The sequence below is a fragment of the Electrona antarctica genome (genome assembly GCF_951216825.1).
Source record: "Electrona antarctica genome assembly, chromosome: 12".
Classification (NCBI taxonomy): Eukaryota; Metazoa; Chordata; class Actinopteri; order Myctophiformes; family Myctophidae; genus Electrona; species Electrona antarctica.
In genome coordinates this window covers 14,093,344-14,106,243 of record NC_136793.1, presented here as the reverse complement: position 1 = coordinate 14,106,243, position 12,900 = coordinate 14,093,344, and the positions used below count along the sequence as shown (strand labels likewise).

The window sequence follows — 12,900 nt, the reverse complement described above, 5'->3', positions numbered from 1 at the left end:
TTTAAGAATTGTGGAACAATGTTGAATAATTTTGATTCATTATTCTTTTTTTTTTACCCAATGTTATAGGGGGTCCCTGGCACAACATGAGGGGGTGGGTACTACACAGCCAAAAACATGTAAATCTGGGGGTCCTTGACATGAAAATGTTGTTTTATGGAGAACCACTACAGCCCCCAGAGAGAGAAAGAGGGATGATGGGTCCTAGTATCCGGCTATTGATAGAGGCTCATGCCAGCGGGCATTACAACAGCGAGCGGCCATCTGCCGGCGTGCCAGCCCTAGCAGAACAGCACAGAACAGAACAGAACAACCCTCCTGCACCCAACCGAGCAGCTGCAGTCGCTTGACGCCCTACAAAGCAGGACATGCATGCAGCTTCTGACGTCTGCGGCCACACTGCACCGCTCCTACAAAGAACACAGCGAGAGAGACGAGAGAGAGACGCACACAAAAAACCCCGACCAACCAACCGACCGACCGATCAACCAAGCCACCCGAGAGAGAGAGGCAGCGGAAACAATGAGGGAAACATCGAGCTTTAGAACTAACCCTATACCGCATAGACGTCAAGTTTTTACCGTTCTGTAAGCGCACGTCAGTTGTCGTTTTAAAGCCCCGTTTTTTTTTCTTCTTCTCTCGAGGTTGTATTTTTTCCCCTTTTTTTATACGGTGTTTTTTTTCGGTTTTTCAAAAAAAATAAAAAGGAAGACTCATGCAGGGACACTTTAATACCCCGACATGGCGACGACGGCAAGAAAAAGGAGAGAGCTTTTTACTATTGTGGAAACTAGCAGCTGGGCGGACGCAGCGGAAAGTAGCTCCGACAACATTAACCAGGACGCTCCGCTCGACCTGACCGCCGACGTCAAGTGGTTCGAGCTGCCGTTCCTCCGACATAAACCCGACGAGGAGGAGGAAGAGGAGGAGGAGCGGGCGGAGGATGAGGACGGCGGCGACACCGAAGAGGAGGAAGAAGAGGGAGACGGAGGAGGAAGAGAACGGGACGAGGATGGCGGAGGAGGCGAGAACGGCTTCGCGGCGACGGCAGGAGCCGCGACGGAGGAGGAGGAGGAGGCGGCGGCGGCCGGCGTTCTGCTCGCGGGAGGCGGCTGCAACATTATCCTGGTGACCGGGAGCAACGGCGTCGTCAAGCACGAGGACGAAGAGTACGGCGCGGAGGACTGCTACTACTCCGCCTCCTCCGCGCTCCACTGCTGCTCCGGCGGCTCCGACAACAACAGCAGCGCCTCCTGCGACTCGGACGTGGACTTCTCCGATCTGGAGGAGGAGGAGCAGCGCTCGAGCTGCTTCAGCAGCTTCCCGGACTCCTCGGATTCCGACGAGGAGAACTGCTGCACCTCGCCGTACTTCTGGGGCGAGCCGGACCAGGTGATCGCCATCGAGCCGTTCGCGGCCGAGTCGTGCGGGCCGCAGCACTCGCTGGGGGACGACGCCGACACCCGGGACTATTTCCGGATGTTCTTCCCGGACTCTCTTTTTGAACACATGGTGGAACAAACAAACAACTACGCCCTCTATCGGCAGCGGAGGAGCGGGAAGTCAGACCCCCACTGGCACCCCACTGACCTCCGGGAGATGAAGGCCTTCGTGGGCCTCAACATCCTGATGGGCATAAACCAGCTTCCGGACTCGGGCATGTACTGGGCCAGTGACATTTTCATTGGCAACGCAGGCTTTAAAAAGACCATGACAGCCAGACGCTTTGAGAAGCTCACGCAGTACCTGCAGCTGTGCGACCGCGAGTCTGAGCCTATGCGCGGGGAGCGCGGCTACGATGGTCTCTTCAAGATCCGTCATCTGCTGGACGTGGTGGAGAACACCATGTGGGACTCGTACATGCCCAACCGCTGTCTGACCATCGACAAGTGCGCCATTGCGGCGAAGGGCCGCTTCTCTCCGACCCAGTACATGCCCTCCAAGCCCCTAAAGAAGGGGCTCAAGGTGCGGGCACGCCTGTCACAATTATTAGGCATACATAATCGCCTCCTAATCATTTCCATTCACATACATAAATGTATCTGTTAAAAAATGCAGAAAATAGCAGATCTACATACAAGCTTTGGTTCCAGTCATTGCCAGTCATTTCTTTGAATATTTCGTGTCACCCCCCCTGTATAGGTGTGGATGTTGTGCGACTCACGTTCGGGCTACTGCCACCGCACCCGGATCTACGTGGGGAAGCCCGGTGAGGAGACGGCCACGGCGTCGCTGGGTCACCGGGTGGTGACGTCCCTGGTGCGCGGCCTGGAGGGCCGCTACCACCACCTGTTCATGGACAGGTGCGTAGTCTAGCGAGGAAGCTCCTGCACGCCATCATGGTCAACCCACTCACTCACACACCCCCTCCATAATGGAGAAATTGTGGGCCAACCGAGCAGGAGGGGGAAAATATCTACCCCCCCCCCCCAGAGGAAGCACAATAGAATTGGCCCGTCTGTTGTGCCGGTAGCCATGAAGATTTAAATAACGAGACACCCGATGGTCGCTCTGCTCGGCCAATTAGACTAATTAGCTCTGAAGTAACAACAGTTCATTACTGTAAGGAAGATAATCTGACATGGTTCGCTGGGTGTATTCAGTGTTATTATTTATGTTGTCCTGTATAATGCACACTTAGAGGGCGTACTGTGTACTGTTGTATGCTATTGTTTGTCCATACTTGATGGTGTTTCTCTACCCTGCTGAACCTGCAGTACATATCTTGCACTGTAACTATCTTAAAGGAATAAATCACCCAAAACGGTGACTTTGTTTCTATCAATTACTCACCCCATGAAGTCTTGAATTAAAGGAGATTGTTTTGTTTTTGTCGCATTCCTGACTCAATAATTAAATAAGTGAGACCCCAGGAGAACAAAATTAAATTATAATAATAATTTAAACTCCAAAACAATTCTTACAGTGTTGACACAGAGAGGCCTACTGATGATTCAGGATCAAAACCAAGGTTTTAAATATGGTTTTGCTCTTGATTATTGGCTCAGAAATGCACCAAAACCAGAATTGAATTCTAGGCTTTATGAGGAGAGAGATTGGCGGGGGGGAGTCACGCTTTACTGCTGTGCCGCCTCTGCCGAATCTCCCCCGCGGGATCAATGAAAGGATCTAATCTCATCTCACCTTCTCCCACAGCTTCTTCACCTCGGTTCCTCTGCTCCAGAAGCTGCTGCGGGACGGCCTGTACGCCTGCGGTCCCACCCAGCCGTCCCGCAAGGGCTACCCGGAGGTGCTGCGCCCGCGCAACGTGGGCAAGCTGTCCCCCGGCGAGTTCTACCAGTGCCAGCGGGGCAACCTGGTGGCCACCGTGACCCGGGACGTCAAGGTGGTCAGCTGCCTGTCCACCAACTCGGCACCGGGCATCGTGGGCATCAGCCCGGGCCGGCAACCACAGGAGGTAGGGCCTGTCACAAATTATTACATAATAATAATAATTATTGTGATATTGAATTAAGTATATTATTGAAACATGTAATTGCATAGTAATTATTATGCAATAATTTCACCATTGCTTTCCCCAAATGATTAAGTCTATTTATAAATCTACAATAATTCAATAAAGCAGACTGTTTCGGCCATATCACATCATATAGGTAATTTCTGTGTATATTCAACTTTTATTTGTGCATTCAAAATAACAAATTTAATTTTGATTTAATAATATGTATTATGTTCCAATGTTCAAAGCAAAAAAAATGAATTATATCCTTAATTGCAACTATTTGTACTACAACTAATCGTCAACTAAACTTTCCTGATGTTGACCGTGACCAGCCTCTTTGATTTCTGCTCTTTTTGAGGGGCGCCAGCCCCTCCTATGCCCAGCTTTGTGTGTCTGTGTGATTGTTTTCTCTACTGTTCTTTTGGCTCCTGTAAATCTGTGAGGTGACAATACATTGTGATTGTGATTCTGTAGCAGGAGACGGATGGCGAGGTGGACAGCGACGGTGGCGCGGACAGCGCAGACAGTCCCGGACCGGTGGGGCCGTCGCTGGGGGTCCCGCGTCCGCTGCCCCTCCTGCTGTACCAGGAGAACATGAAGGGCGTGGACCTCTGCGACCAGCTGAGGGAGTGCTACCAGGTGGGCACAGAAACCGTCTAAATGAATACATAACCGCCTGGTCGAGATAATGGCAGTTCAGTCAGTTCGAGAACATTAATAGCTTGAGCTTAAGTGTAATTACAATTGTGAATGTTATATTCAGTGGTGGAATATGATATGATATGATATGATATGATATGATATGATATGATATGATATGATATGATATGATATGATATGTAAGGGATGATGGATGGCTGGGCGGTTGTTGATAGATAAATCACAGGGTGAATCACAGGGTGATTTATCTATCAACAATGACCACCCAGCCATACATTATCCCGCTTATTACATGGCTACTTAATACACAAATTAATAAATGTACCCAAATAGGACAACAAAACAAAGTATTGCTTTGCTTGTGGTAATGCAAGTATTCCAATTGGCCCCGCAGAGCGCACCGAGTCGCCTCGGAAACAAGCAAGTGAGTGTTGATGAAATGGAATGATATGATATGATATGATATAGTACTGGTACTTTATTGTCACTTGTCAGTTTGCACTGAAATGTGTCTTGCGACCCAGTGGACTTGTATGCAACACATATACACACATTTGACATAACACAGAGAACAGAAAACAAAACAAAATTACATTAAAACATAAAGGCAAGAGCAATGTCCACCGCTCAGTCTAGTCCTGGCCAGACTCCTGATTAACACTTACAGCGCTAGCATTTATTGAAAAATTAGGATCTAATTCACGCCAGCATTTTTTCCAGTCGAGCTCTTATTTTGAAAAGCCACATTTCCAGTCTACCGGAAGTAGTATTAACCTAGGAAGCTGAACGGAGCCTGGACAGGCCTTGTTTACAATATGAATCCAAACTGGGGCACTGGAGAGCTCCACATCGTCGGCTCTGTGCCGTCAAATAAACGTTGTTTTGACCAAAATGCCATATGGGACAAGGAATAGGAGATACAGGCGATTGAAAGAAACAGATAGAATGGATTATTATGGCGACGACGATCTAAGATGGGCGATCCAGTGCTGTGCTAACAACATAGCTAGCTAACCAGCTAACGTAAGTAATCAACGGCAATGGCGGTAAGCGTTGTATCAAAACATAGGCTTCAATTGACCTACATCTACGCCAATGGCGGTGAAAGAATTAAGCCATAAAGTTGACTGATGGACAAAGGACCTCTTCAGTATGACCTTATACAATTCCTTCCTAAAGGCAGCAACCTATACTCTCCATACAAAACATGGCCAGTATTTGAGGTGATATTCCTTGCTAACCTTAGGATGTAATTATCATAAGTAGATTTATAGAGATTCTGAAATGAAAAATCTTTGAACAAATATTCATGTTCAGTTGTTGTACTGTAGTTGTGCATTACTGAAGAACACTCATAATAACAGAAGTGAAAAACAAAAGAAGAATCTGTCTACTAGCACTAAAAGATCTTAACACTTTGACTGCGTAATTAATGAATCTTAATCCCCCTTTGACTGCGGGTGTTTTTCACTAACCTTTGAAGAATCACCCAATATGGTACGTCGTTCCATTCCACCCACGGGTGCCTTATACGGTGAAGGAAATAGATTAAGTAATTACGTACTCGAGTACAATTTAGAGGTATTTGTACTTTATTTGAGTATTTCCAATACTTTTAATTCTACTCCACTACATCTCAGATCCAAGTATTGTACTTTTACTCCACTACAATTATTTGAAAACTAGTTACTAGTTACTTTGTAGATTAGACATTTTGGCCATTTGAAAATACCCGACCTACAAGCTCACAATGTGTTGCGGTGCAACGCATTGTGAGCTTGTATACCGGCATCTGCTAAGATTGTTTTACATTTGAAAACTTGAAACGGGACATTCTGCACAATGAGTACTTTTGCTTACTTTAAGTACATTTTGATGCCAATACTTTTGTACATTTACTCAAGTCAATTTAGAATACCGGACATTTACATACTACTAGTAAATAAATATAGTACTTCTGAAAAATAGAAATGCAAGTACTTGATCTTGGTGTTCAGGCTCTGCTATACATTGCTCCGTGCTCAGCCCATTAGAAGACAACCATTTAACAGCAGGGAGATATGCATCCTTATTACATGGCTTGGTTGAATGCTTGATTCTGATTGGTCAATCGCTTAATTCAGCGGTGAATTATGTGTCGATAATGACCGCCTAATCAAACCCTCTGAGCACCAGCTGCGCGGCTGCGCCCCGCTTGATTTACTGCTGTTTCCAACATGACAGCCATGTAAACACACACACACTAGTGACACACAATGTCATTTACAGCTAAACATTGCTCTTAAAAATGTTTTTGAAAACATTTGAGCGAGAAATAGACGAAGCAGGACGCAAAAATGGATTCTATTTGATCAACTCACTTCCTTGTTTTCCGACAGTCCTGCAGCTGCAGACGCAGCCAGCACGAACTTATGGAATACTTTTTTTGTTGTGTTTTGGGTCAATGTATTAATTTATTAATGTATTAATTTATGTTAGTTAGCCAATTTATGTTAGTTTCGGCTTCGCCTCGGTGGTTAAACTCCCTGTCGGTGAATTATCTCCCGATAATGACCACCTAGCCAGATATTATCCCTTACATAACAAACTTCCCCTGGAGAGAACATAAGAGAACCCTTAGGCCTCACTCACACGGTCGCAACAGATTGCTGTATGCTTGTTGTATACAAAGGGTGTGACACAGCTTGCCCCAATGCATTTCCAATGGGAGTCACATGGTTTGACACAACATTTGTGTTGTATGAGGGGGAGGGGTGCAGTCGAAACACAGCCGAAAGCCATACAACAGCTTGTAGTCCAAAATGTGGACTACAAACCATGTGACTTCCATTGGAAATGCATTGGGGCGGCCATGACACTACACAACATTCATACAACAAGCATGCATCAATGCAGTAAAGGTCTGAGTGAGGCCTTAGGGAAAGCAGAGCCTACTGGTGCGGTGGTGGCGGGAGCAAACAAAGCACATTCAGTGGCAGCACTGACAGCATGAGGAAGTACAATGAATGATGAGCTTAAATTAAACCGCCAATCTGGTCAGCTGCTTGACACCTTACATACAGTGCGTCGCCCACATAGTGATGCACATGATGTGTGTAAAGCTCTCTGTAAGTGTCTGTGACACTTGCTTGTCTTGGTTTACCTTTATTTTGAAACCCCGGGTTGGATACTTTTAATTTGATCTGTCTGAACTATAGCTCGCAGGCTATACGCATAATGTATTTGTGCATAATCGTCAGAATCTGCTCCTTTCATCTGCATAATTCAAATTGTTACTGTTGACACATTTTTCGTTTTCAAACACTTTCAAAAGTGGTGGAGATAGCAGATCGACAAGTCACCTGCAAATACATACAATCTAGTTATAGATTGCTATTTTTAAAAGATTTTGGAATTATAATATTTTGGCCGTCATGCATCGTTTATTTATTTTGATTATTGATGCTAGTCATTGTCAGTCATCTCTTTGTATATTGAAGTTATATGTTATAGCTGACCTGTTACAAAGCCAAACAATTTTTAACACACACACACACACACACACACACACACACACACACGCGCACACGCACACACACACACACACACACACACACACACACACACACACACACACACACACACACCACAATAGAAATAAGCCATTCATTGTGTATTATCCTTTTGATAATTTTGTGGCAATGTCAAATTGTGGCAAATTATATCTATATCAAAATTATTACATAATTGCCTAATCGCAATTATTTGAGAAAATCTCTCTCTCTCTCTCTTTAAAAAAATCTGAAATAGAAGATCTACAAGCAACATGTCACAAAGTGATGTGTTGTAAGCTTGTAGATCTGCTATGTCTTTGTATATTTAAGTTATTTGTCATCTGCCCTGTACAATTTGTGATCATGAAGCCTAAAATAGCCAATACTCAATGCCAAAAACACAATTTAATCGTTAATCGCAATTATTTGTGACAATTGTCAACTTAAATTCGTAATCGTGACAGCCCTAACGCAATGTCAAAGTCAAGTAAAATGCCATGACCGTGACGACCTTTCCCTCCCAGGTGGGCCGGCCCTGCAAGAAGTGGTGGCGCTACTTCCTGTGGTTCTACGTCAACCTGTGCATCGTCAACGCCTACATCATCCTGCGGGAGAGCCGCGGTGGAGCGCCGCCCGCCGGCTTCAGCGGGAAGCAGTTCACGCAGCGGCAGTTCCGTGTGCGGCTGGCGCAGCAGCTGATAGGGGACTACCAGGGCGCCCGGGGCATGGAGAGGGCGGCGCGCAAGCGGCACGCGGACTCGCCCATAGAGTACGGGCACCGGCTGGAGCGCATGTCGGAGCGCTCGCGCCGCTGCCGCAACTGCACCAACAAGGGACTGCGGCACGAGAGCGTCTTCGGATGCAAGATATGCAACGTTCATCTATGCAGGGGCGGATGCTTCTCCGAGTTTCATAAATGACAGTCAACTGTTTTTTGTTTTGTTTTTCTATTTTTGTGTGAACAAAACAACCAAGAACTTGTGTCAAAGGATTTTGTTTTTGTTTTGTTTTTGTTTTTTCTTAAACCGTCAAAAGACTTGTTAAAGGAGCACGTCACCCATTTTCAAGGTACCTTCATATAATTGGTCCTCACTAACGCTCACTGTCCACTTGAACCCTAGCATCTCTATTCTGGTGGGAACATTCGCCATAAATGGCAGATCTACAAGCTCACAACGCGCGGCGAGCTGGTAGATCTCTTTACTGTCGGGGCAGAAGCCTCTTAAATCCACGTTTTAACTTTTTGTGTGTTTTGTGTGTTTTCCTAAATTAACGAGTACTTGAACATATCACAGCGCCACGCGCAAAGCATCAAAAGTAGCAGATCCACAGGCTCGAAACGTGGCGTGAAGCGACGCATTTTGAGCTGGTCGATCTGCTACTTTTGCTGCTTTTGAATTTGAATCCTGAACAGTAGCAGGACATATAATATGTGGTTTCGTTTTTGTCAAAGAGATTTGGTGTAGACTAGAGGGGAAAAAGAGTGCACCAAGTAATGACAAGTATAGTGGTTATAAGAGCCACAGCCCACCAATGAGACGCAGAGTGAGTAGACACAGAAATGGCGCCATCTTACAATGAGCATTAGTGAGGACCAATTATGTGAAAATAAGGTTGAAATTGGGCGTAGTGCTCCTTTATTCCAAAGGTTGCCACTACAGCTGCACAATATAGTCTCACACTTTATATAGAGCTAGTTTTTAGGATAGAATGAGTATCATTATTATTATTATTGCACGAATTACTAGAGAAAAAGCAACTGAAATACTGTAGGTCATTTGAATTAGTATAGAATGTTTTTTGGCATATTGCCTTTAATAACACTGATGAAAGATTGCCTTGTGTCTCAGTTTTTTTTATACCTTGAAATTATGACTAGGATTTTATATGAAAAAATACAAAAAAGATGAAGTCTTTTCTGAACTTAACAATACATCAGCAAGCGTTTACTATGGGAAGTTCAATCTCTCCTTTTCCAAAATAAATATTTCATCATGATGTACTTCATTTGATTCATGTCCTTTATTAATATGAGATAATGCGTTACATGATCATATATTCTAAAAGGGCTTTATTTTATTTTTTTATTATTTTTTAATATGAAAATGTTCCATGTTTATAAACAGTCCAGGATCAAGTTGAAACTGAAAAACATTTAAGATTTGTAGATGATTATATAAAGCCCTTATGCTATTTAAAGGAGTAGTTCACTCAAAATTACCTTTCTATCAATTAACACACCCCATTGATGCCTTGAATTCATGGAGATGTTATGTTAGACCAGCTGAGTCTCGCTGTGTAATCGATAGAAAAGCTATCCATAATGCTCCATTTCAAATAAATATGGTTTGTTCATGGCTATTAAAGATGAGTTAACATAAGGCCCGAGGTCCCTTTGATCCTCTCAATCAGGCCCCCAAAATCCTCAAAGAAAAACAAAATGATGAACAGCGAAATTAGAAAAAAAGCAGCATTATAGAAATTTAACGCGACTTCAATTAATAATATTTACCATCATAGTACATGCCTGCAATCCATAGTCCGTCTGTATGTAGCCTATACTCAAATGTTCAATGTTTATGATGTAACACTGAAATCGTCTGCCTTGGGTCCATCATCATGTATTACATATTAATGCAATGATGTGTTTTATCTGTGACCAGTGGTGCATATCAGACAACTGACTAACGTAATGTAAATGAATAGAGTCATTTAAAAGTTGATTGTTTTGTGTAACTCATCTGTTTTTATTGTAAGCCCAGAGTAATCAATCGGAAGCCTTTTTGGAAGGAAATTGGGCCTCTTCTCCTTCACAGGTGTTACCAATGATACGGAGGGGGCAGAGAGGCATTCCGACACACTGCGACGAGTCGGTGCAATGCCGGTTTGTACTAACCACTAATGAAGGCTCTCTTCTATTTAGTGTAGCACAGTGGTTCTCACAAAATTGAATTTCAAGGACAACCATAACTGAGAGTGTACATTGCGGGTTAATTTGGTTACATTTGTACACTCAGAGTTACACACCCCCAAGGGGACATTTGGAACACTGAGGGTCCCTGGAGCACACTTTGAGACCCACTGGTGGTGTAGTAGCATGGTGTTTCCACTGGTGGTGTAGTAGCATGTTGTTTCCACTGGTGGTGTAGTAGCATGGTGTGTCCACTGGTGGTGTAGTAGCATGGTGTGTCCACTGGTGGTGTAGTAGCATGGTGTTTCCACTGGTGGTGTAGTAGCATGGTGTTTCCACTGGTGGTGTAGTAGCATGGTGTTTCCACTGGTGGTGTAGTAGCATGGTGTTTCCACTGGTGGTGTAGTAGCATGGTGTTTCCAGTGAGCCGATCTGGGAACCCATTGGCAAAAAAAGAAAAAACAGCACCCTCTGCTGTTTGTTTCCTTTGAATTTGCCTCTGGGGGCAGGCCCAAGGCCCCAGTAGAATGTGTATAACAGGATGTTGGCCCGTTTGGCCCGGCCTCAGCCCCCCACTTCCTGTGGTGTGCCTGTGTTTTCATTCCCCCTATATCAACAGTCTACACATTCTGAATGGCCTTGCTGACAGATTCGGTAGCGCTGTTCTTGAGAGATTACCAGTGAGCCAACATGAAACAATATCAGCACCCTGACTCTGTTTGACCAGAACTGAACAGAGCCTTCACTAGTGTCATTAGTAACACCTATGAAGGAAGTAAGGAAGAGCCCCAATTTCATTCCAAAGCATAGAGCCTTTTCAGAACTCAAGTGTCAGTTCAAATGGGTGGCCCTCCGCTCGCTTGATCGAAGTCAGTAATGGCCGCACAGAAAGCAGGTGGTCTGCCGCGGGGGTCTGCAGTGTGCGACGCACAGCATTAACAGGGCATCATAACTCGTCACACATATATCCAAGGGCCTCGCTCACTGTGTAAATATTAACACGAAATGGGTTTACGTTGGCTAAGCTAAGATCCCTTCTGATCCGTGTGAGTGTGTGTGTGTGTGTGTGTGTGTGTGTGTGTGTGTGTGTGTGTGTGTGTGTGTGTGTGTGGGTGTCTGGCCCTTCAAAGGGACACAGCTTGGAACAATTAGAGGGCACAGAAAGCCCCCTCAGTGCTTCCCGGCCAAACGGGCCCAGCCATGCCGCTTGGTTCTGAGCCGCACTGCACACACACACACACACACACACACACACACACACACACACACACACACACACACACACACACACAGCCATCTGTGGCCCCGTTACACCGCGGTCCAACCCCCCCCCCCCACACACGCACACACAGACACACACACACACACACACACACACACACTAACACACACACACACACACACACACACACACACACACACACACACACACACACACACACACACAAAACTGGTGTTTGTTGGAAGAAGATTTTACAGAAAGACGTCGCTCTCTTTTAAAGGAGCATGTCACCCATTTTAAAATGTCAACCTCATCATAATTGGCTGTGTTTCTTGCCTCCATCTCATTGGTGGGCTGTGGACAGTTCAGATTCAGAATCCTGCCTACCAGTGACATCATCATCGATGATGGAATATTCCAAGTGAATAGACTACAGACTTTCTCTTGTTCTTGACAGAACTACTGGTTTCGTTTTGTTAAAAGGCAAAGCATATTCTGATAGTAATGGAGTGTTTGTACAGTCTCCCCGTCTCTCCTGCTCTTTAATAAACATAAAATAAATGTTCACATGGGTTGATATCTTTGGTCCGACGTCCTAACAGTCCGACACACAATAGTCCGACACCCTATAGACAAATTCAGAAACGGGTCTCATGGTCGCAGCTTACAGTACGTATTTCCTGTAGGCGGAGCCGCCATAGCTGCGGTTTAAACCTGCACCTCTTCTACAGTGAATGGTAGAGTGACTCTGCTCAAACTTTACTCTTTTACCTGCTTTTTACTAACACTAACTTTGCAAAGATGCCCAGAACATCGTGATGAACCTGTGTAGTTTATGGCTGCTCCAACAGTAGTGGCAACATTCAACTTTGGAGAAAAATGGAATGTCAAAAAATACACCGCGGTGGCTGAGACCAGAGCCATAGAGTAATGGTTGAGACGAAGCAGTGAAAGGTCCTGAAAGATACATAACGCCAGTCTTACCCAATACCCAATCTTTCTGTTGTATGAACACAAGGCTGCTGTACTTTATATCTCATACTTTAAATGCTTAGTATGAGGTCTGAATTCGTCTATATACCCCAAACCCTAACCTAACCCTAACCCTATA

General features: G+C 45.0%; 1 protein-coding gene across 2 annotated transcripts; it reads left to right on the top strand.

Moving 5' to 3' along the window:
- Positions 1 to 305: 305 nt before the first annotated feature.
- Positions 306 to 9,649, top strand: LOC306934620 (piggyBac transposable element-derived protein 4-like). 2 transcript variants are annotated; one of them, XM_079517269.1, is made up of 5 exons: positions 306 to 1,965; positions 2,143 to 2,303; positions 3,157 to 3,418; positions 3,941 to 4,102; positions 8,181 to 9,649. In XM_079517269.1, the coding sequence occupies exons 1-5, from the start codon at positions 742 to 744 to the stop codon at positions 8,574 to 8,576; spliced, it is 2,205 nt and encodes a 734-aa protein (XP_079373395.1). In that variant the 5' UTR covers positions 306 to 741; the 3' UTR covers positions 8,577 to 9,649. The 2 variants fall into 2 exon arrangements, with proteins under 2 accessions (XP_079373395.1, XP_079373394.1); XM_079517268.1 differs by having other exon boundaries at positions 3,938 to 4,102.
- Positions 9,650 to 12,900: the final 3,251 nt, after the last annotated feature.

Coding starts and splice junctions, on each gene's coding strand:
- LOC306934620 (XM_079517268.1), top strand. CDS start 742: ATGGCGACGACGGCAAGAAAAAGGAGAGAGCTTTTTACTATTGTGGAA. Junction 1,966..2,142: donor CCCTAAAGAAGGGGCTCAAG/GTGCGGGCACGC, acceptor CCCCCTGTATAG/GTGTGGATGTTGTGCGACTC. Junction 4,103..8,180: donor AGCTGAGGGAGTGCTACCAG/GTGGGCACAGAA, acceptor TTTCCCTCCCAG/GTGGGCCGGCCCTGCAAGAA.